The sequence below is a fragment of the Salvelinus fontinalis genome, chromosome 2 (genome assembly GCF_029448725.1).
Source record: "Salvelinus fontinalis isolate EN_2023a chromosome 2, ASM2944872v1, whole genome shotgun sequence".
Classification (NCBI taxonomy): Eukaryota; Metazoa; Chordata; class Actinopteri; order Salmoniformes; family Salmonidae; genus Salvelinus; species Salvelinus fontinalis.
The window spans coordinates 23164733-23189389 of record NC_074666.1 but is presented as its reverse complement, the minus strand read 5'-3'; the positions used below and the strand labels follow the sequence as shown (position 1 = coordinate 23189389).

At 41.4% G+C, this 24657-nt stretch overlaps 1 protein-coding gene across 2 annotated transcripts in view; it reads right to left on the bottom strand.

Moving 5' to 3' along the window:
• Positions 1–22577, bottom strand: part of LOC129814429 (calcineurin B homologous protein 3-like) — a 28685-nt gene extending 6108 nt beyond the window's left edge. The window contains exons 1-4 of one of the 2 annotated variants that reach the window (XM_055867548.1): positions 22059–22575; positions 19302–19413; positions 14374–14443; positions 14029–14109 (exon numbers count right to left, since the gene is read on the bottom strand). In XM_055867548.1, coding sequence (XP_055723523.1) covers positions 14029–14109; positions 14374–14381 — 89 coding nt within the window. In that variant the 5' untranslated portion in view covers positions 14382–14443; positions 19302–19413; positions 22059–22575. Of the gene's footprint in view, positions 1–14028; positions 14110–14373; positions 14444–19301; positions 19414–22058 lie in introns of both variants that reach the window. The other variant, XM_055867539.1, reaches the window with a different exon arrangement.
• Between the last annotated feature and the right edge of the window lie 2080 nt (positions 22578–24657).

Sequence of the window (24657 nt, the reverse complement as noted above, 5' to 3'; positions counted from 1 at the left end):
TCAGATTTTAATTATTAGGATTTAGGTGTGTATTACATATTATTATTTTTGGGGGAAAATGCTATACAGTGCATTCGGAAAGTATTCAGACCACTTCCCTTTTCCCACATTTTGTTACGTTACAGCCTCATTCTAAATTGATTAAATAATTGTTTTTCCCTACACACAACACCCCATAATGTCAAAGCAAAAAAAGGTTTAGACATTTTTGCAAATGTATTAAAAATAAAATATCTTACTTATTTACATAAGTATTCAGACCCTTTGCTATGAGCTTCGAAATTCACCTCAGGTGCATCCTGTTTCCATTGATCAACCTTGAAATGTTTCTACAACTTGATTGGAGTCCACCTGAGGTAAATTCAATTGATTGGACATGGTTTGGAAAGACACACACCTGTCTATATAAGGTCCCACAGTTGACAGTGCATGTCAGAGCAAAAACCAAGCCATGAGGTCAAAGGAATTGTCCGTAGAGCTCCGAGACAGGATTGTGTTGAGACACAGATCTGGGGAAGGGTACCAAACAATGTCTGCAGCATTGAAGGTCACCAAGAACACAGTGGCCTCCATCATTCTTAAATGGAAGAGGTTTGGAACCACAAAGCCTCTTCCTAGAGCTGGCCACCCGGTCAAACTGAGCAATTGGGGGAGAAGGGCCTTGGTCAGGGAGGTGACCAAGAACCCGATGGTCACTCCGATAGAGCTTCAGTTCCTCTGTGGAGATGGGAGAACTTTCCAGAAAGACAACCAGCTCTGCAGCACTCCACCAATCAGGCCTTTATGGTAAAACAGAAGCCACTCCTCAGTAAAAGGCACATGACAGCCCGCTTAGAGAGTTTGCCAAAGGCACATAAAGGACTCTCAGACCATAAGAAGAAACAAGATTCTCTGGTCTGATGAAACCAAGATTGAACTCAGCCTGAATGCCAAGCGTCACGTCTGGAGGAAACCTGGAACCATCCCTACGGTGAAGCATGGTGGTGGCAGCATCGAATCAAAAAAATTGTATTTGTCACATGCGTCGAATACAACAGGTGTAGACCTTACAGTGAAATGCTTACTTACAAGCCCACAACACTTAATTTTCTTAAAACTGCATTGTTGGTTAAAACCTGTTGAGGATGGGGGCGCTGTTGAGACTATTTATGCTAATCGGGTAATTTTTGAAACGGCTTCCCACAAAATCCTTGATCGTACAATATGCATATTATTATTATTATTGGATAGAAAACAGTCTATAGTTTCTATAGGAGTTGAAATTTTGTCTCTAAGTGGAACAGAGCCCATTCTACAGCAATTTCCCTGACATGGAGTCAGATTTCAGAAATGTTGGCCACTGTTCTGGAGTCAGTTAAAAGGGCACTGTTATTGCTATGACTATACGGACACTGCTTACGTCTTCCCCTGGATGCCTTTACGTGATGACGATTTCAATGGGGTCGATTGCGCGTTCACAGGCACTATAAATTAAAAAACCCTGTAGCTAGCAAGTCTTTTCTTGGTGCGTAACGCGCGTGGAGGACACCGACCCGCTCCTGTTCCAAGCATTAGTTTAGCCTGTTATATTTCTCCGGTCATCTTTTTACTCGTTATAGGAGTTAAAAACATCATAAGGTAGTTAATTTAAAGCGTTTTATAGCAATTTATATCCGTTTAGTGCGATTTTGGGACATTTATTTTTGAAACGCTGTGAATAGCTGGGCACGCTTTTCAGTTCATCCCGAACGCAGTTGGCATTTCCACATGGCAAGAGGACAGCTTTCCACCAAAAGACGATTACTCCCAAGAAAGGATCCTTTGCCCAAGATACTGATGGAAGAACAGCTCAAAGTAGGACATTTTTATTATGATAAATCGTGTTTCTGTCGAAAAATTTTAGTGGCTTAGGACGCCATGTTTTTTGACGTAGCTTCGCTTGGCGCAAACTGTATTGAAAAGTAAGGATAAATTAAAAAATGTAATTCCGCAATTGTATTAAGAATTAAATTGTCTATCAATCCCTGTCCACCCTATATTTTTTAGTCACGTTTATGAGTATTTATGTATAAGAGTAGATCACTGTCTAAGTGGCGCAAGGACATTTTCTGACCAGCTGAGCTACATTTCACATTGTCTAACCATGATTTTGGTGGCTAAATATAAACATTTTCGATCAAACTCTATATGGATTGTGTAATATGATGTTACAGGAGTGTCATCTGAAGAATTCTGAGAAGGTTAGTGAAAAAATTAATATATTTTTGGCGATGTTGACGTTATCGCCCACTTTGGCTAGAATCAATGCTGGGCTGCTATGTGCTATGTACTATGCTAATATAACGATTTATTGTGTTTTCGCTGTAAGACACTTAGAAAATCTGAAATATTGTCTGTATTCACAGGATCTGTGTCTTTCGATTCGTGTATGCTGTGTATTTTTACGAAATGTTTGATGATTAGTAAGTAGGTAAACACGTTGCTCATAGTAATTATTCTAGTCCATTTGTGACGGTGGGTGCAATTGTAACCTATGCAATCTACCTGAAATATGCACTTTTTTCTAACAAGACCTATCCCATACCATAAATATGTTATCAGACTGTCATCTGATGAGATTTTTTGTTGGTTAGGGGCTATAAATATCTTAGTTTAGCCGAATTGGTGATAGCTACTGGTGTTGGCGGACAAATAAAAGATGGTGGATTATGCTAATGTGTTTTTAGGTAATAGATGTACATCTTTACATATTGTGTCTTCCCTGTAAAACATTTTAAAAATCGGACATGTTGACTGGATTCACAAGATCTGTGTCTTTCATTAGCTGTATTGGACTTTAATGTGTGAAAGTTAAATATTTAAAAAAAATATTTTTTTTGAATTTCGCGGCACTGGTTTTTCAGTGGGGGGGGGGGGGGGGGGTGTGCCGCTAGCGGCACGCTGATCCTAGACAGGTTTTAAGTAAAAAAATTGATAAACAGAAAAGTAAAAGTAACAAATAATAGGTGTGCCAAGCATGTACCGTCATACCCAAGAAGACTCGAGGCTGTAATAGCTGCCAAAGGTGCTTCAACAAAGTATTGAGTAAAGGGTCTGAATACTTATGTAAATGTGATATTTCAGTTTTTTTTAAACCAGTTTTTGCTTTGTCATTATTTAATCAATTTTAGAATAAGGCTGTAATGTAACAGAATGTGGACAAAGTCAAGGGGTCTGAATACTTCTCGAATGCACTGTACATAGGCCAGCATTCTTTAAGGTGCAGGGTTGAGTACCGGGTGGTAACCGGCTAGTGACAGTGTCTAAGGTTCAGGGCAGGGTACCGGTGCGGAGGACGGCTAGTGATGACTGTTTAACAGTCTGATGGCCTGGAGATCGAAGCTGTTTCAAAGTCTCTCGGTCCCAGCTTTGATGCACCTGTCCTGTCTCCGCCTTCTAGATGGTAGCGGGGTGAACAAGCCGTGGCTCAGGTGGCTGATGTCCTTGATGAGCTTCTTGGCTTTCCTGTGGCACCAGGTGCTGTAGATGTCCAGGAGGGCAGGCAGTGTGCCCCCGGTGATGCGTTGGACTGACCGCACCACCCTCTGGAGATCCCTGCAGATGTAGGTGGTGCATTTGCCGTATCTGACGGTGATACAGCCTGCCAGAATGCTCGGGTCCATAACTAGCCTCTCAAAAATGATGACAGAAGTGAGTGCTACATGGCGATCAAATCAAATAAAAGTTTATTTGTCACGTGCGCCGAATACAACAGGTGTAGACCTTACAGTGAAATGCTTACTTACAAGCCCTTAACACTTATTTTTCTGAAAACTGCATTGTTGTTTAGGTAAAAAAATTGATAAATAGAAAATAAAAGTAACAAGTAATTAAAGAGCAGCAGTAAAAGAACCATAGCAAGGCTATATACAGGGATGTACCAGTACAGAGTCAATGTGCGGGGGCACTGGTTAGTCAAGGTAATTCAGGTAATATGTACATGTAGGTAGAGTTAAAGTGACTATGCATAGATAATGAACAGAGAGTAGCAGCGTAAAAGAGGGGTCTGGGTAGCCCTTTGTTGTGGGGATGTTTTTCAGCGGCAGGACCTTTGGAGACTAGTCAGGATATAATGATATATAGCTGTCGGAGGGGATAGCTGCCGTTTTAAGGGCTCCTAACCAACTGAGCTATTGTGTTTTTTCGCATTGTTTGTAACTTATTTGTACATAAAGTTGCTGCTACTGTCTCACAACTGAAAAGAGCTTCCAGACACCAGAACAGTGATTACTCACCTCGAATTAGACTAAAATATTTTCTTTAATGAGTCTGATGCGAAGGATATGCTACTTTCCTGAGACCAGGCCCAAATCTCTGTCATTCGCGTGAAGAAAATGCAGAGATACAGAGGGAGGAGGTGGGGATGCCTTGTGAGGATTCGGAGGAGAGTGAGTAAATCACCACTACCATCGATTCAAATCAAAGTGTATCTGTCAAGTGCGCCGAATACAACAGGTGTAGACCTTACAGTGAAATGCTTACTTACAGGCTCTAACTAATAGTGCAAAAAATGTATTAGGTGAACAATAGGTAAGTAAAGAAATAAAACAACAGTAAAAAGACAGTGAAAAATAACAGTAGCGAGGCTATATACAGTAGCGAGGCTACATACAGACACCGGTTAGTCAGGCTGATTGAGGTAGTATGTACATGTAGATATGGTTAAAGTGACTATGCATATATGATGAACAAAGAGTAGCAGTAGCGTTAAAGAGGGGTTGGCGGGTGGTGGGTGGCGGGACACATTGCAGATAGCCCGGTTAGCCATTTGATTACCTGTTCAGGAGTCTAATTGGCCAACGATCAATCACTGGAAAACAAACTTGATGAACTACGGTCGAGACTATCCTACCAACTGGACATTAAATACTGTAATATCTTATGATCCAGTCTAATCCGGTAATGAATGGTGTGGCTGTTGAACAAGTTGAGGAGACTAAATTACTTGGCGTTACCTTAGATTGTAAGCTGTCATGGTCAAAACATATAGATTCAATGGTTGCAAAGATGGGGAGAGGTCTAGCCGTAATAAAGAGATGCTCTGCTTTTTTGACACCACACTCCAAAAAGCAAGTTCTGCAGGCTCTAGTTTTGTCTAATCTTGATTATTGTCCAGTTGTGTGGTCCAGTGCGGCAAGGAAAGACCTAATTGAGCTGCAGTTGGCCCAGAACAGAGCGGCACGTTTTGCTCTTAATTGTAATCAGAGGGCTAATATTAATACTATGCATGTCAGTCTCTCTTGGCTAAGAGTTGAGGAGAGACTGACTGCATCACTTCTTTTTAAAAGAAACATTAATGTGTTGAAAATCCCAAATTGTTCGCATAGCCATCTTACACAGCTCTGACACACACACTTCTCCCACCATACATGCCACCAGGGGTCTTTCCATAGTCCCCAAATCCAGAACAAATTCAAGAAAGCGTACAATATTATATAGAGCCCTTATTGCATGGAACTTCCTTCCATCTCATATTGCTGAAATAAACAGCAAACCTGGTTTCAAAAAACAGATAAAGCAACACCTCGCGGCACAATGCCTCCCCCCTATTGGACCTAGATAGTTTGTGTGTATTGGACCTAGATAGTTTGTGTGTATTGGACCTAGATAGTTTGTGTGTATTGGACCTAGATAGTTTGTGTGTATGCATTGATATGTAGACTACGTATGCCTTTTTAAAAATGTATGTAGTTCTGTCCTTGAGCTGTTCTTGTGATGTTCTGTATTATGTCATTCTGTATTATGTTTCATGTTTTGTGTGGACCCTAGGAAGAGTAGCTGCTGCTTTTGCAACAGCTAATGGGGATCCTAATAAAATACCAAATACCACCGACACAAATAATATTGAGCTGGCTGGGTTTTCCGTGCATGGGCAGGACAGAGCAGCTATGTCTGTTAAGACAAGGGGCGGGGGTGATTGTCCATTTGTCAATAACTGCTGGTGCGCGATGTCTAATACTAAAGAAGTCTCGAGGTATTGCTTGCCTGAGGTAGAGTACCTCATGATAAACTGTAGACCACACTATCTACCAAGAGAGTTATCATCTATATTATTAGTAGCCGTCTATTTACCACCCCAAACCGATGCTGGCACTAAGACCACACTCAACGAGCTGTATAAAGTCAAAAGCAAACAAGAAAATGCTCATTCAGAAGAGGCACTCCTAGTGGCCGAGGAATTTAATGCAGGCAAACTTAAATCCATTTTACATAATTTATACCAGTATATCACATGTCCAACAAGAGACAAAAATGTTTTTGCACCTTTACTCCACACAGAGACGCATACAAATTTCTCCCTTGCCCTCCATTTGGCAAATCTGACCACAATTCTATCCTCCTAATTCGTGCTTACAAGCAAAAACTAAAGCAGAAAGTACCAGTGACTCGCTCAATACAGAAGTGGTCAGATGACACGGATGCTACGCTACAGGACTGTTTTGCTAGCACAGACTGGAATACGTTCCGTGATTCATCCAATGGCATTAAGGAGTATACCACCACAGTCACCGGCATCATCAATAAGTGCATCGACGACATCGTCCCCACAGTGACTACATACATATCCCAACCAGAAGTTATGGATTACAGGCAACATCCACACCGAGCTAAAGGCTAGAGCTGCCACTTTCAAGGAGCGGGAGACTAATCCGGACGCTTATTAGAAATCCCACTATGCCCTCAGACGAACCATCAAACAGGCAAAGCATTAATACAGGACTAAGTTTGAATCCTACTACACTGGCTCTGACACTCGTCGGATGTGACAGGGCTTGCAAACTATTACGGACTTCAAAAGGGAAACCCAGCCGCGAGATGCCCAGTAACACAAGCCTACCAGACGAGCTAAATTCCTTTTATGCTCGTTTCGAGGCAAGCAACACTGAAGCGTGCACGAGAGCACCAACTGTTCCGGACGACTGTGTGATCACGCTCTTCGTAGCTGATGTGGGCAAGACATTTAAAGAAATCAACATTCACAAGGCTGTGGAGCCAGATGGATTACCAGGGCGTGTACTCAGAGCATAAGCGGACCAACTGGCAAGTGTCTTCACTGACATTTTCCACCTCTCCCTGACCTAGTCTGTAATACCTACATGTTTCAGGCAGACCACCATAGTCCCTGTGCCCAAGGAAGCGAAGGTAACCTGCCTAAATTGCTACAGCCCGTAGCACTCACATCGGTAGCCATGAAGTGCTTTGAAAGGCTGGTCATGGTTCACATCAACACCATCATCCCGGAAACCCTCGACCCACTCCAATTCGCATACCACCTAAAACAGACCCACATATGACGCAATCTCAATCGCACTCCACACTGTCCTTTCACACCTGGACAAAAGGAACACCTACAGTATGTGAGAATGCTATTCATTGACTACAGCTCAGCGTTCAACACCATAGTGCCCTCAAAGCTCATCACTAAGCTAAGGACCCTGGGACTAAACACCTCCCTCTGCAACTGGATCCTGAACTTCCTGACGTGCCACCCCCACGTGGTAAGGGGAGGCAACAACACATCTGCCATGCTGATCTTCAACACCGGGGCCCCTCAGAGGTGCATGCCTAGTTCCCTCCTGTACTCTCCGTTCACCCACGACTGCGTGGCCAAACACGACTCCAACACCATCATTAAGTTTGCTGACGACACAACAGCGGTAGGCCTGATCACCAACAGTGATGAGACAGCCTATAGGGAGGAGGTCAGAGACCTGGCAGTGTGGAGTCAGGACAACCACCTCTCCCTCAATGTGAGCAAGACAAAGGAGCTGATCGTGGACTACAGGAAAAGAAGGGCCGAACAGGCCCCCATTAACATTGTTGTGCTGCATTGGAGAGGTTCAAGTTAATCAACAAACTATCATGGTCCAAACACACCAAGACAATAGTGAAGAGGGCATGACAACACATATTCCCCCTCAGGAGACTGAAAAGATTTGGCATGAATCAGATCCTCTAAAAGTTCCACAGCTGCACCAGAGAGCATCCTGACCGGTTGCGTCACCGTCTGTTATGGCAACTGCTCGGCATCCAACCGTAAGGCGCTACAGATGGTAGTGCGTACAGCCCTATACATCACTGGGGCCAAGCTTCCTGCCATCCAGGACCTATATACTAGGCGGCGTCAATTTTTTTTTGTTGAAAACTCCTGTGACCAAAGTCTTAGACTGTTCTCTCTGCTACCGCACATTATTGTTATGTAATTCTATTGTGAAGACTTTTATAAAAAACGTTTATTTTACTTTTTTTAGTAAATATTTTCTTAAGTCAATTTCTTCAACTGCATTGCTGGTTAACTTATGGCTGGGGGTGCTATTTTCACATTCGGATGAAAAGCGTGCCCAGAGTAAACTGCCTGCCCAGAAGCTAAGATATGCACATTATTAGTAGATTTGGATAGAAAACACTGAAGTTTCTAAAACTGTTTGAATGATGTCTGTGAGTATAACATAACTCATATGGCAGGCAAAAACCTGAGAAAAAAAACCAACCAGGAAGTGGGAAATCTGAGGTCTGTAGGTTTTCAAGTCTTTATCTATCCAAAATACAGTGTAAATTTGGTCCGATTGCACTTCCTAAGGCTTCCATTAGATGTCAACAGTCTTTAGAACCTTGTTTCAGGCTTCTACTGTGAAGGGGGAGCGAATAAGAGCTGTTTGTACCTGGGGTCTGGCAGAATGCCGGGAGCTAAGTCAAGCGCGCGGCCGTGAGAGCGAGCTCTGTTCCTTTTCATTTCTAAAGACAAAGGAATTGTCCGGTTGAAACATTATTGAAGATTTATGATAAAAACATCCTAAAGATTGATTCTATACATCGTTTGACATGTTTCTACAAACTGTAATATAACTTTTTTGACTTTTCGTCTGGACTTAGTGCTCACGCGTTGTGCATTTGGATTAGTGTACGAAACGCACAAACGAAAAGGAGGTATTTGGACATGAATTAATCGAACAAAACAAACATTTATTGTGGAACTGGGATTCCTGGGGGTGATGATGAAGATCATCAAAGGTAAGTGAATATTTATAATGCTATTTCTGATTTTTGTTGACTCCACAACATGGTGGGTATCTGTATGGCTTGTTTTGGTGCCTGAGTGCTGTACTCAGATTATTGCATGGTGTGCTTTTGCCATAAAGCTTTTTTGAAATCTGACACATTAAGGAGAAGTATATCTTAAAGGGCTTGTAAGTAAGAATTTCACAATAAGGTCTACAACTGTTGTATTTGGCACATGTGCCAAATACAATTTGATTTGATTGAGGGAAAGATGAACAGAGCAAAGCACAGAGAGATCCTTGATTAAAAACTGCTCTAGAGCGGTTTGGACCTCAGACTGTGGAGAAGGTTCACCTTCCAACATGACAATGACCCTAAGGCAGATACACTATACAGTGGGGCAAAAAAGTATTTAGTCAGCCAACAATTGTGCAAGTTCTCCCACTTCAAAAGATGAGAGAGGCCTGTAATTTTCATCATAGGTACACTTCAACTATGACAGACAAAATGAGGAAAAAAATCCAGAAAATCACATTGTAGGATTTTTAATGAATTTATTTGCAAATTATGGTGGAAAATAAGTATTTGGTCACCTACAAACAAGCAAGATTTCTGGCTCTCACAGACCTGCAACTTCTTCTTTAAGAGGCTCCTCTGTCCACTCGTTACCTGTATTAATGGCACCTGTTTGAACTTGTTATCAGTATAAAAGACACCTGTCCACAACCTCAAACAGTCACACTCCAAACTCCACTATGGCCAAGACCAAAGAGCTGTCAAAGGACACCAGAAACAAAATTGTAGACCTGCACCAGGCTGGGAAGACTGAATCTGCAATAGGTAAGCAGCTTGGTTTGAAGAAATCAACTGTGGGAGCAATTATTAGGAAATGTAAGACATACAAGACCACTGATAATCTCCCTCGATCTGGGTCTCCACGTAAGATCTCACCCCGTGGGGTCAAAATTATCACAAGAACGGTGAGCAAAAATCCCAGAACCACACGGGGGGACCTAGTGAATGACCTGCAGAGAGCTGGGACCAAAGTAACAAAGCCTACCATCAGTAACATACTACGCCGCCAGGGACTCAAATCCTGCAGTGCCAGACGTGTCCCCCTGCTTAAGCCAGTACATGTCCAGGTCCGTCTGAAGTTTGCTAGAGAGCATTTGGATGATCCAGAAGAAGATTGGGAGAATGTCATATGGTCAGATGAAACCAAAATAGAGCTTTTTGGTAAAAACTCAACTCGTCGTGTTTGGAGGACAAAGAATGCTGAGTTGCATCCAAAGAACACCATACCTACTGTGAAGGATGGTTGTGGAAACATCATGCTTTGGGGCTGTTTTTCTGCAAAGGGACCAGGACGACTGATCCGTGTAAAGGAAAGAATGAATGGGGCCATGTATCGTGAGATTTTAAGTGAAAACCTCCTTCCATCAGCAAGGGCATTGAAGATGAAACGTGGCTGGGTCTTTCAGCATGACAATGATCCCAAACACACCGCCCGGGCAACGAAGGAGTGGCTTCGTAAGAAGCATTTCAAGGTCCTGGAGTGGCCTAGCCAGTCTCCAGATCTCAACCCCATAGAAAATCTTTGGAGGGAGTTGAAAGTCCGTGTTGCCCAGCAACAGCCCCAAAACATCACTGCTCTAGAGGAGATCTGCATGGAGGAATGGGCCAAAATACCAGCAACAGTGTGTGAAAACCTTGTGAAGACTGACAGAAAACGTTTGACCTCTGTCATTGCCAACAAAGGGTATATAACAAAGTATTGAGATAAACTTTTGTTATTGACCAAATACTTATTTTCCACCATAATTTGCAAATAAATTCATAAAAATCCTACAATGTGATTTTCTGGATTTTTTTTCTTCTCATTTTGTCTGTCATAGTTGAAGTGTACCTATGATGAAAATTACAGGCCTCTCTCATCTTTTGAAGTGGGAGAACTTGCACAATTGGTGGCTGACTAAATACTTTTTTGCCCCACTGCATATACACAATAGTATGTGGACACCCCTTCAAATTAGTTGATTCGGCTATATCAGCCACACCCAGGTGTATCAAATCGATCACACAGCCATGCAATCTCCATAGATAAAACATTGGCAGTAGAATGGCCTTAATGAAGAGCTCAGTGAATTTCAACATGGCACCGTCATAGGATGCCACCTTTCCAATAAGTCAGTTTGTCAACTGTCTGCCCTGCTTGAGCTGCCCCGGTCAACTGTAAGTGTTGTTATTGTGAAGTGGAAACATCTAGGAACAACGGCTCAGCCACAAAGTGGTAGGCCACACAAGCTCACAGGAAGGAACCGCCAAGTGTTGAAGTGCCATGCCTAAAGTCACATTGCACAATAACAAGCGTCGGCTGGAGTGGTGTAAAGCTTGCCACCATTGGACTCTGGAGCAGTGGAAACACATTCTCTGGAGTGATGAATCACGCTTCACCATCTGGCAGTCCGACGGACGAATCTGGGTTTTGCGGATGCCAGGAGAACGCTACCTGCCTGAATGCATAGTGCCAACTGTAAAGTTTGGTGGAGGAGGAATAATGGTCTGGGGCTGTTTTTCATGGTTCGGCCACGCCCCTTAGTTCCAGTGAAGGGAAATCTTAACACTACAGCATACAATGACATTCTAGACGATTCTGTACTTCCAACTTTGTGGAAGGCCCTTTCCTGTTTCAGCATGACAATGCCCCCAAGCACAAAATTAGGTCTATACAGAAATGGTTTGTGGAGATTGGTGTGGAAGACCTTTCACTGGCCTGCACAAAGCCTTGACCTCTACCCCATCAAACACCTTTGAGATGAATTGGAACGCCGACTGCGAGCCAGACCTAATCAACATACATCAGTGCCCGACCTTACTAACGCTCGTGGCTGAATGGAAGCAAGTCCCCGCAGCAATTTTCCAACCTCTAGTGGAAAGCCTTCCCAGAAGAGTTAAGGCTGTTATAGCAGAAAATGGGGGGACCAACGCCATATTAATGCCCATGAATTTGGAATGAGACGTTCCTAATATTGAATTGTCCCCCCCCCCCCCCCCCCCCAAAGCGTTCCATAGGGATGCTGGACATTTTGACTCCAATGCTTCCCACAGCTGTGTCGAGTTGGCTTGATGTCCTTTGGGTGGTGGACCATTCTTGATACACACAGGAAAATGTTGTGTGAAAAACCCAGCAGCATTGCAGTTCTTGACACATACCAGTGTGCCTGGCACCTACTACCATACCCCGTTCAAAGACACTTAAATCTTTTGTCTTGCCCATTCACCCTCTGAATGGCACACAATCCATTTCTCAATTGTTTCAATGCTTAAAAATCCTTCTTTAACCTGTCTCCTTCCCTTAATCTACACTGATTGAAGTGGATTTAGCAAGTGACATCAATAAGTGCTCATAGCTTTCACCTGGATACACCTGGTCAGTCTGTCATGGAAAGAGGAAGTTTTCTTAATATTTTGTATACTTTCGTTTTGCTGAAAAAACATTATTATTTGTCTCTGAAATGAAACCATCAAGTGATTGAAGATAAATTCATGCCTATCTGTCATTGAGCAACACTATGCCATGATTCGTTTTTTTTTTTTTTTTCACTCTTTCATAAGTTCTTTAAAACAATAAAAGCTAATTTATCAAGATTTCTGAAAATGGATTATATCATTTTGGAAAGAAACTTAATATTCAAACCTTTCCGGTCTACACAAGTGCTAGGTGGTAGTGGCTAATGGCGAGGGGCTAAAGGCTAGGGGTTGTTTCTAGATGAGGCTGACATTTGACATCTGTGAGGCACCACCAAACCTACTGTTTAATGAAAATCACACTATGTAGGTAGATAGCTATAACCTAGGAGCATCTTGAGAAGTTCACTTTTTGGGGTACTATTTTCGACTGGTTAAGCCAGCCCAATTGTCAAACGCACGCTCGTTAGCAATTTCGATTTGTTAAAGCTGGCGCTCTGCTATTTTCCAAACCTTGCGCCAGGATTGGTAATTGACGTGTCTAATATCAGCTCGCTTGCGTTGAGGTGGGAGGGTAAGAAATATCTGAGGTGTGCCCTTAAAAAACATGCGCAAAAGGGCACATTTCAGGCAACGCTAGTGGGGATATTTATTTAGTTGGTTATGGCATGGATCTTGCCAGCGGAGGCACACAGTAGACTAATTAATATAATAGCCTATCCCCAATGTTATATTAAAATAGCACTTTTGGGAGCAGCAAAAACAGTCGACACGCTTTTCTTCTTTTACTTGTCCATTCGGATCACTTAAATCTATATTCTTCTTGTCCAACATTTTTATTTACCGGAGTTGCGTTAATGTCGAGCCCTGAAATGGTGTCTAAAAAACCCAATGTGTCTTGAAACCCCAAAGTCTCATTATAGGCTATGGATATTATTTATAACCAGCTCCTGTGAAACGTTGGACTCATTATGCGCGATGCCCATTGAATGAAATACGCCTATTTAGAAACATCAAGTTGTTAAAGTCTAATTACTGTTTTTCATTTATATAAAAAGAAAAAGCATCTTCTACTGTCATCTGTTGGATCTGAATGTCAAATTGCAGGAATTCCAATCGCTGTCCGTGGTGTGGAATCAACTATTGATAAATGCCTGTTTCTTTGCCTTTACAATTCTACTTCGCCATATCAACGTCAAAGGTAGACTAATCTTATTATAACATTTACAAATCTTGTTACAAGTTGAAGCAACCACATAAAAAGTGTTAGAGCAGGTTTTCATTGGCCAGTGAGTGATCAAGCCCTCTTCACACCAACAATTTATATTAATTCAAAGAAAGCCTGCCTCTTTACGCTAACACCAGGTGTTACGCCCATTTTTCCCGCTGTCAAAATAGCCCAAATATTTCAGACACACAACCACTCAATTGCGCCGCGCAAGTGAGCTAAGATTTACTTTGCGTTTGGTTTGTTAAAATAGAGCCCTCAGTCTTGTACTTATTGAGGTACTTAACGGGAACATCTTTTGTGCAGGATTCTACCTTTTGTCAAAGAAGGCCTCTATAATTTGGGTGCGGATTGGATTGCATGCCAGGTCTGGAATTGTGTCGAGGTCAGCTCTCCTACAAGTGAAAAGACAAGGAGATAATTAAAAGGTGTGCACCAGGAAGCTGGTCACTTATAACATCTTGCTAAACAAAAGCCAAACCAAAACCTGTTAGGCTAGTTTATTATAAAGAAATGGGAAGAACCACTTCACCAGAAATGTATTATGCCAGGATACACCCATGTGTGTCCCCATAGTAACAGCACAAGTTAAAAATAAAGTGTGTTAGAATGGGCCTTTACAGAGTGTATGAATGTCAAACATTATTAGGGAGTCCTACCTCAGCATGTCTTCATTGTGGCACAACTGCTTGAATCTTTTGTGCAGGATTCCAATTTGCTCTAAGGAAACTGAGGAACAAAAAAAGGACTGTCATGAGTCCAAGACAGAGAGGGACATCCTATCACAGCAGGTTAGAGACATACATGGATGAAGGAGAACACGTAACGTCAAGAGGCCTCTTATTAGCAAAATGCCAGGCAGCACATCAGTTAACACTGAATGAGCAGGAAACCATTTTTGGATTGCAGAGTAATGATGTTAACGGAACATTGTTTTTTAACTTTTGCCAACTACAATTTATGTTTGTGTCTTGTTGTCATGTCTAATTTATCATTCAGTTTGCCTAATTTGACATCCTCAGGACTAACACTGTATACACACACACACACAGTATAAGCAGAGAGTAGGGCTGAATGTGTATTCAGCATCTATTTTTAGTTGATGCCAGTGGATTTGTATATTCAAATGTAAAAACGATTTCACATTGCATTCTCTCATCGTAGTTTAGAGAGACTGTAATAAATGTGTATTAAACTGTGTATTACATGTAATGATGAGCTCAAAGTATTCAAATGCATTCAAACAAGGACTGATATCTATCTATCTAATCGCCACAATATTTGAAATAAGAGTGTGTGTGTGTGAGAGTGAGTGAGTGTTTCAGTGTGTGAAAAAGAGGCCGAGGGAAGGACAGCTCATAATAACGGCTGGAACAGAGTGAATGGAATGGTATCAACCATATCTTGGATGAGTTATTTACCATTCCATTCAATCCATTCTAGCCATTACTATGAGTCCGTCCTCCCCAATTAGGGGGCGACCAGCCGCATGTGATACATTCCTAGGTATATTGTATGGGCATACCAGTATGTGAAGATCTAATATTGGATTACCAGTGGTATGAGGAAACTCACTGAGGGTGGGGATTTCAGACAATAGAGATGGTGAAGAAAAAAGGTCTGTTCACGGCCTCATTGCTTGCATGTTTTTCTGAAGCTATATACAAAGTATCTAATCTATTATTCATTGTGGCTCAGTTAGGCCTACACTGTTATTTGTTTATTTGGATCCCCATTAGCTTTTGCAGAAGCAGCAGCTACTCTTCCTGGGGTTCACAAAAAACACAAAACATGACATGCAACAAAACACTGATACACAAGGACAGTCACACAAATTTAAAATACAACGATATACAAACAATACAACAATAATTGTGTGTTAGAGTGTGTCTGTGTTTGTCCCCTCACTGTCCCCACCGTTCCATGAGATATAATTCATTATTAAAATAATAATAGTTATTATTTTTTAAGGTAATTCTGCTGTTTGCTTGAGTTGGAAGGGAGTTCGATGCGATCATGGCTCTGTATAATACAGTGCATTGTCATGAACTCGTTTTGGACTTGGGGACTGAAGAAACCCCTGATGGCATGTCTTGTGGGGTATGTATGCGTGTCTAAGCTGAATATTATTTGATTGTGCAGACAATCTGGAATCTTCATCACAGTAATATTTCTCATAACTAAAAGAAATCTAACAATACAGCTTCAACTATCATCTTATTATCCATTTATTTTAACCAATCACCTGTCATCGGAGTCAGCGCAGTACAAGGTGAGTGCTCTACCCCAATTTTCGGGGTATCCAAAAGGAAATGCCGGCGTTACAGAGGCAAGAGAGGGGAGTCCTGGCAAGATTAAGGCCAAGGGAGAACCAGCCACCTCTTCCTCCATTCTATAACATGGATTATCTCTGATTGCGGATTTGCTACCAATGGGACTCTCGTAACTGTAATACTCCCTGCTTTTCTGAAAAATTGCTTTCAGACAAGAACAAACTTACAATTTGGTTGTAAGCTTTCAATGAAAGCGAAAATGGTACACTGAATAATTTGACTTTCTGTAGTGTTGAAAAATACAAAATCTGAATGTTTATGCTTTCCTTGATCTGAACCTGTACTCAAGTGTGAAAAGTCCTTGAAATATCTTAACTATCCTTCCACTGGTAGATATAGGCCTTTTGTTTATTTTGAATACCTCTTCCATTGACATTTCATAGATGCTTTTGTGTATTTTTAATATACTATAATCCATCACTTTCGCTTGGAACTTGATGGATTCTCCACATAGATGACACAATGTCAATTACACTCCACACTGCCCTCACCCACCTAGAAAAGAGGAATACCTATGTGAGAATAATGTTCATTGACTACAGCTAAGCTTTCAACACCATTTTCCCCTCCAAGCTCGTCACCAAGCGTAGGGCCCTGGGACTGAACATCTCTCTCTGCAACTGGATACTGGACTTCCTGATGGCCGACCCCAGGTGAAGAGGGTAGGCAACATCACCTCTGCCACGCTTACCCCACGGTGGTGTAAGCTTAGTCCCCTTCTGTTCACCCACGATTGCGCCAACACCATCATCAAGTTTGCTGAAGACACGACAGTGGTTGGCCTGATCACTGGCGACGATGAGACTGGGAGGAGGTCAGTGACCTGGCAGCGTGGTGCCGGGACAACAGCCGCTCCCTCAACGTCAGTAAGACCAAAGAGCTGATCATGGACTACAGGAAATGGGGGGAGCATGCCCCCATCCACATCCACAGGGCTGAAGTGGAGCATGTCGAGAGCTTCAAGCTCTATGGTGTCCAAATCACTAAGGACTTAAAATAGTTCACACACACGTGCGCACAGTCGTGAAGAAGGTGCGACAGTGCCGCTTCCCCCTCAACAGGTTGAAAAGTTTTGGCGTGGGCCCTCAAATCCTCAAACAGTTATACAGCTGCACCATTGAGAGCATCCTGACTGGCTGCATCACTGCTTGTTATGGCAACAGCACTGTCCTGGATCACATGGCAATGTGAGGGTGGTACAGACAGCCCAGTGCATGGCAGGGGCCGAGTGCCCTGCCATCCATGACCTCTTATCAGGCGGTGTGAAAGGAAGGCCTGAAAAATCATTAAAGACTCCACCCAAGCCATAGACTGTTCTCTCTGCTTCCGCACGGCAAGAGGTACCGGTGCATCAAGTCTGACACAAACAGGCTCCTGAACAGTTTATATCCCCAAGCCTTAAGACTGCTAAATAGCTACACAGACTACCTGTCCCTTGTATTTTATTTTTTCCCTGTCTCTAGCACACTGACAGGATTCTACACACTCACGCACACTGACACTCCAACACACACACATTTATACTGACTCTACAAACGCACGCACTCACATACACCCACACACTGTTATTTTTTCATATACCCCTATACATACAGTATCTACCTTAAATCACTCCAGTAGGGTGCTTTACTATTTTTAGGCAGTAGAATTACGTTAGCATACTTCCACATCTGTGGACACACACACACACACACACACACACACACACACACACCTTTAGGCTTTGGTTAAATATATAGCAAATAGGGGTGGCAATAGATTCTGCTACCATACTCAATAGTTTCCCATCAATGCTGTCTATACCTGGTGGCTTGTCATTATTGATGGATAACAATAGTTTTTTCACCTGTCCCACACTAACTTGACTAAATCAAAACAGCAATCCTTCGCTTTCATTATTAGATATTTTATACAAAAATATGATGGATCACTGTTTAATGTTTTCATTTCACTTCTGGGTTTTTCCACTTTACTAGCAAAATAGTAATTGAAACGATTGGCATTATCGAAAGCTTTTGTTATAAATTAACTATCAACTTAAATGAACGATGGAGATTAATTGTATTTTCTGCCCATTATATCATTTAAGGTACTCCAAAATCTTTTTCCATTGTGTTTTATGTCATTTATCTTTGTTTGGAAATATAATTGATTCTTCTTTTAGTTAAGTCACAAAATGTCTCAGTTTACAGTATATCAACCAATCAGATGAGCAGCCTGACTTGTTTGCCACCTCTTTTGCATAATTTCTTTGAACCATAACATTTTTCAATTCATCATCCATCCAGGGGGCTCTAACAGTTCTCACAGTTCATTTCTTAATTAACAGGTGCATGCTTTTCAACAATTGGCATTAATAATTTAACAAATACTTCCAATGCTGCATCTGGATTCACCTCCTCATACACATCAGACCAACATACATTTTCAACAAAAGAATCCTGAGCAAACATTATAAATTATTTTAGGCCCAACCTTTGGCACTTCGGCTTTCCTTATTATTGCCACAATGTTATGGTCACTACAGCTATTTGACCAAGGAGAGGGATGAGGTGCTGCATCAGATGACCTGGCCTCCACAATCACGAGACCTCAACCCAATTGAGATGGTTTGGGATAAGTTGGACTGAAGAGTGAAGGAAAAGGTTTGAATCCAGGCTGTATCATAACCGGTCATGATGGGAGGCCCATAGGGCGTCGCACAATTGGCCCCGCGTCGTCCTGGTTTGGCCGGTGTAGGCCGTTATTGTAAATAAAAATGTGTTCTTAAATGACTTCAACGCCTAGTTAAATAAAGGTTACATAAATTTTTACAACAACAAAAAAAGCAGCCAAAAAGTTCTCAGCACATGTGGGAACTCTTTCTAGACTGTTGGAAAAACATTCCTCGTGAAGCTGGTTGAGAGAATGCCAAGAGTGTGCAAAGCTATCAAAGGCAAAGGGTAGCTACTTTGAAGAATCTCAAATATAAAATATATTTTGATTTGTTTAACACTTTTTTAGTTACTACATGATTTGATATGTGTTATTCCATAGTGTTGATGTCTTCACTATTATTCTACAATGTAGAAAATAGTAAAAATAAAGAAAAACCCTGGAATGAGTAGATGTGTCCAAACTTTTGACTGGTACTGTATAGTGTATGTCAGTCAGTCAGGTGGCTAGCTGCCGGGAGAGACGTTGAAGGGCTTTGGCTAGTATTACTTTGTCAGATAGAAGGATGAAGTAAGAAGCTAACGTTAAACGGAGCCTACCTCAGCAGGAGCAGAAAATAGGCTACTGAGTTGTCATAATAGCTTTGCTTCACAGAGAGTAGCCTACTGAGACAGATAGCGATGTGGCGCTCAGTGGTGAGGCTGAGTCAGGCTGCAATGCATGCAGGAGGAAGCAGAAGAGAAAGAGAGGAAGCAAGCAGAGAGCGAGGTTATAGCAGTGGTTCCCAAACTTGGAGTTGTTCATGTTGAAAGAATTCAATAAGAACATCTCCACATGGCCCATCTTCCCTATAGGCCGACATTAAAATGCAAACAATACAATTCTAAAAATGTCATTTGTTTTTTGTTATATTGGTGGTTGTTCGTCTTATCTCCATCGCCCACTGGAGTTTATAGTTCCCATTACCCACCTTTTTTTACCACTACATCAATGATATTCATACAGAATCGTAAGTAATATTCTAATAATTTATGTGAATGTAATAATACAATCATCTGTGTGCTCCATTGATGTCTGTTTGTTAGGAGCTTGATTAGTAATGCCTAGGAATAGAAATGTGAACACTATGTAATTTGAGAGAAGAGAGCCTATCAATGTATAGAATATATGATTTTATGCAATTCATCATTACAACTGACTGAACAATCCCTGATGCTATCTGTGAATCATTTCTCATATTTACCCCCTTCCAGGGGTAGGCCTATAACATTACAAATTGTAAAGCTAATAGGCTATTTGTTTGTAGATCGACTGAGGTGAATGAACCTAAAGCAGCAAAGGTGATAATGGCTTGAGCCATTTTTGCTGTACTCCAAATAACACTTAAAAAAAAAATGTTTTATTTTATTGTATAGAAATCCAGTAAATGAGCTTCAACTTCCAAAAAATGTCCTCTGATCAAAGTTTAAGAATAATCAGAGAGCCCACTATGGAAATGTTATATACTTGTAGAGTATTTTGTTCTAAACAATGTCGTGAAATTAACAAAATCAAAAAGGGTACTTTGATCTATTAACATTAATATTTTTAGTGTTGAATAAATTCATATGAAAATTTTACATACTCCATATTTCAGAGCACACTATAAGAAGTATAATGACACCAAGATGTTGTTACAGGAGACATGTATAGGTCTTAATCCACAAATGGTTTGTGATACAAATGTAAAAAGCATGTCAAATATCCAATGAAGTTTCTACGTGAAAATTGCCAGAACAATTGGCGATACAAAATTATTTTCGGCTACACTGGCGTGGAATTGCCGTTTTAAGATTTAATCGTTTTAGCAACCATTTCCTGGTTGCTAAAATTCTAATAGTTCACCTAATTTCAGTTTATGTGACAAAACAAGAAAGTATAGTGTAGAGAATCATTCTACCATCTAAATTTGCTGTGAAATATATTTTCCATTACCAAAAATATTGTATTTTCAGCTGTTTGAAGATAGTGTACAAAACCGAAAGTAAAAGATGCAAAAGTTAAATTTAAGATTGGGAAGCATAGAAATAGTGCACATAGAACAGATCTACCGCTTCTTATACTTGCTTTCAATGAGAAAGAAATGTGAGTTATTTGTTAATGTGAATTTGGTCAGGTAGCCCAAAAGGTTACATATTGCAGCTTTAAAAAAATATAGGCGATTAATCTGGTCTAATACGATTATCAAGTCTCATTTCTTTCATCTGACTTTAATCACAAGGACATTCCATATTTGATCAAACAGTCTTCTCATTGTTCTGCTTTTAATATGGACATGGTAGCTCATCTCATTGCAGGGTATCAGGAAAGACACTGCAGTAGACCTACTAGATGCCTGACAATCATCCGACTGTGATACCTCAGGTTCACAGTCTGAGATTAATGCCATACATTTGATTTGAAAATGTCCTCTCACAAGCCAGAATGCTGAATACAATTGCATTTCAATGTATTCTACCAGTAGCCCCGTGTGGCTCAGTTGGTAGAGCATGGCGCTTGCTACGCCAGGGTTGTGGGTTCGATTCCCATGGGGGGCCAGTACAAAAAAAAAGTATGGATGTATGTACTTGTAAGTCGCTCTGGATAAGAGCGTCTGCTAAATGACTTAAATGTAAATGTAAATGTAGTCTGTGCGGGTTGTCCTTTTGTGGGTAGGAATTTGAGCAGAAATATCCACAGGAAAGTAATAAAGTATTATTAAACTGACTTTCCAAACACTGGTACCTCCATTGATATTTATATCCCCTGGCACATGCGCAAAACAATGTAAACAAACGTCTACAGGAGGCCTCTAGACAAGTATGCATGCATTGCCTGCGCATGTTTCAGGTGATCTGAACGCACTACCAGGCTTTTAAAAGTTAGTTTACTTATACTTTCATGTGGATATTGTCTCAAATTCCGCACTATACAAGAACCAACCCGACAAACAATCAGCAGAGTAAGTTCAAATAGAATTTTATTCAACATTCGTGACACAGTGGACATGAAACTAGCTTTCCGGTTATGTCAAAGCCTTTTGCGCGCTGACAGCATCGGCGCCAACTAGCAGGAAAGATACTCATACTAGTGCTGTAGCCTACAGCAATATATAACTCATGCTGTTCTGCTGTGGAAATAGCCCCCAGAACACTTACCGCTACACTTGATGACGTGTATTATGAAGATACTTATTATTGAGAATGGGGTTACTTATTGTGGGGGCGTTTCATTTCACAATAATGATACATTTTAGCGCAGGATTACATAATCCCATAAAAATGCGTATTCTCAAAATTGTAATCGTATACTACAAAAAACAAAAACGTAATACTCACAACCCGTCTTCTCTGCCAATTCTCTGTATCCGGGTTCATCAGATAATGACTGTAATGCGCCCATAACTCGAGAAACGCGCCAGCCGACCAATCCAGACGCATGGAAATACCGATTGGTCTCGTTCAGGACAACGCTGGTAACTACTGAAATCGAAACGGCGTCAGTTCAGTGGAACAGATATTTTTCATTAGCACAACACCAACTCATGTTATTGGTCGATACCGGCTGCGCTCATAATTAAGTAATACGCCAGTTTCTTCAAGGTCCTAATGCATTTCAAGGTGTCATTCTCTGCAGACAGAGCGCGCACTTCCGCAACTTGGCAGTCTCCTTTGATCTAGTTGTCTCACTACTTCTTCTTCGTCTGGTTTTCTGGCAGACAGCCGCTTCGTTGTGTATTGCTGCCTTTCAGTTTGGAAAGTGCATTGTATTGCACATTTTGTTCACAGAAAAGGGAAATAAAAAAATAGGAAATTGCATCCCCATCTATATATATATACCACTATCTCCAACACACCCGTCCACCCCTGCCCAATACTTTGGCCCCAACAGATCCTACAGCAGGTCATCAGCCTGGGAGGCTGGAACCCCTTCTCTCAAAACCCCCTGTAGTTTTTTTGCACTAAAATCTCTGATACCCAAACACATCTATGCTTCTGCTACTACCTATTCAATCTTCTGGGACTTCCTTCCCATCTGTGCGGTAAAATTAATGACCATAGCAATAAATTCCAAGAAGCCAACCTTACTAAAGCACAAACTGTTCTGGTCACTCTGTACTGACCTACTTTCCCATTCCTTTAACACACCATCCTCTACTTTCCTCACTGCCTCAGCATGTAACACTTTCTGCGCTCCTCTCACCCTGGAAACTTCAATCTGTCTTACTCGCACAGGACATTTCTGATCCCCGGCAACATGGCCACCACTACTATTTTGAAACTCCCAGCCTTTTCCCTGAAACTACACACTCTTTTGTCACAAGCCCTCCTGCACACTTCTCACATCTTTGAATCTCCCTCCTACCTACTGCTGCAACATGACCAGGAACTTGGCACCGGAAACACCGTAGTGGGTTCCGAATGTTCTCTTATTACTGTCAGCAGTGGCCTACTTAGGCTACAGTGTAGTAGTGGTTAGAATTTTTGTGAGGTCCGAAGTTTTTTATTGTATAGAAGTGTAGTAAATGAGCTTCAACTTGTACATTTCTATACAAATAAAAAAGTTATATTTGGAGAACAGAAAAAACAAGCAAAAATGACCCCAGCCATTATCACCTTGGCTGCTGTACACTACCGTTCAAGAGTTTGGGCTGCCTAGAAGGCCAGCATCCCGGAGTCGCCTCTTCATTGTTGACGTTGAGACTGGTGTTTTGTGGGTACTATTTAATGAAGCTGCCAGTTGAGAACTTGTGAGGCGTCTGTCTCTCAATCTAGACACTCTAATGTACTTGTCCTCTTGCTCAGTTGTGCACCGGGGCCTCCCACTCCTCTTTGTATTCTGGTTAGAGCCAGTTTGCGCTGTTCTGTGAAGGCAGTAGTACACAGCGTTGTTCGAGATCCTCAATTTCTTGACATTTTCTCACATGGAATAGCCTTAATTTCTCAGAACAAGAATAGACTGACGAGTTTCAGAAGAAAGTTCTTTGTTTCTGGCCATTTTAGTCCTGTAATCAAACCCACAAATCCCGCTGCTCCAGATACTCAACTAGTCTAAAGAAGGCCAGTTTTATTGTTTCTTTAATCAGCACAACAGTTTTCAGCTGTGCTAACATAATTGCAAAAGGGTTTTCTAATGGTCAATTCGCCTTTTAAAATGATACATTTGGATTAGCTAACACAACGTGCCATTGGAACACAGGAGTGATGGTTGCTGATAATGGGCCTCTGTATGCCTATATAGATATTCCATAAAAAAATCTGCCTTTTCCAGCTACAATAGTCATTTACAACATTAACAATGTCTACACTGTATTTCTGATCAATTTGATGTTATTTTAATGGACAGGAAATGTGCCTTTCTTTCAAAAATAAGGACATTTCTAAGTGACCCCAAATTACTGAGGTCCGGACCTTGGTGTCCTCATGTAGTTGTCTACGGTGGGTAGGCCTACTACATTCCAAAAAAAAAGAAAAAGTATTGCATGGGCTGCGTTCACAGCTGACTAAACTCCACTCCACGATATAGCCTACATCTCAATGGAGTTTTGGTGGAGTATAGGCCTACCTCCGAATACATTGAGTCAGTATCAGTCGATACTTCTTCAATGCACACCTTGTAGTCTTACCTATTTAAGTCCTGTGCAACTGTGTTCTTTTCTTTGGGTGCTGCAATAGTAAAATAGAGCATTCCACACTGATGAAATCACTTTTACATAAGTATTCAGACCATTTACTCAGTACTTTGTTGAAGCACCTTTGGCAGCAATTACAGCCTCGAGTCTTTTTGGATATGACTTTAGAAGCATGGCACACCTGTATTTGGGGAGTTTCTCCCATTCTTCTCTGCAGATATTCTCAGGCTCTGTCAGGTTGGATGGGGAGCGTCGCTGCACAGCTATTTTCAGGTCTCTCCAGAGATGTTAGATTGGGTTCAGGT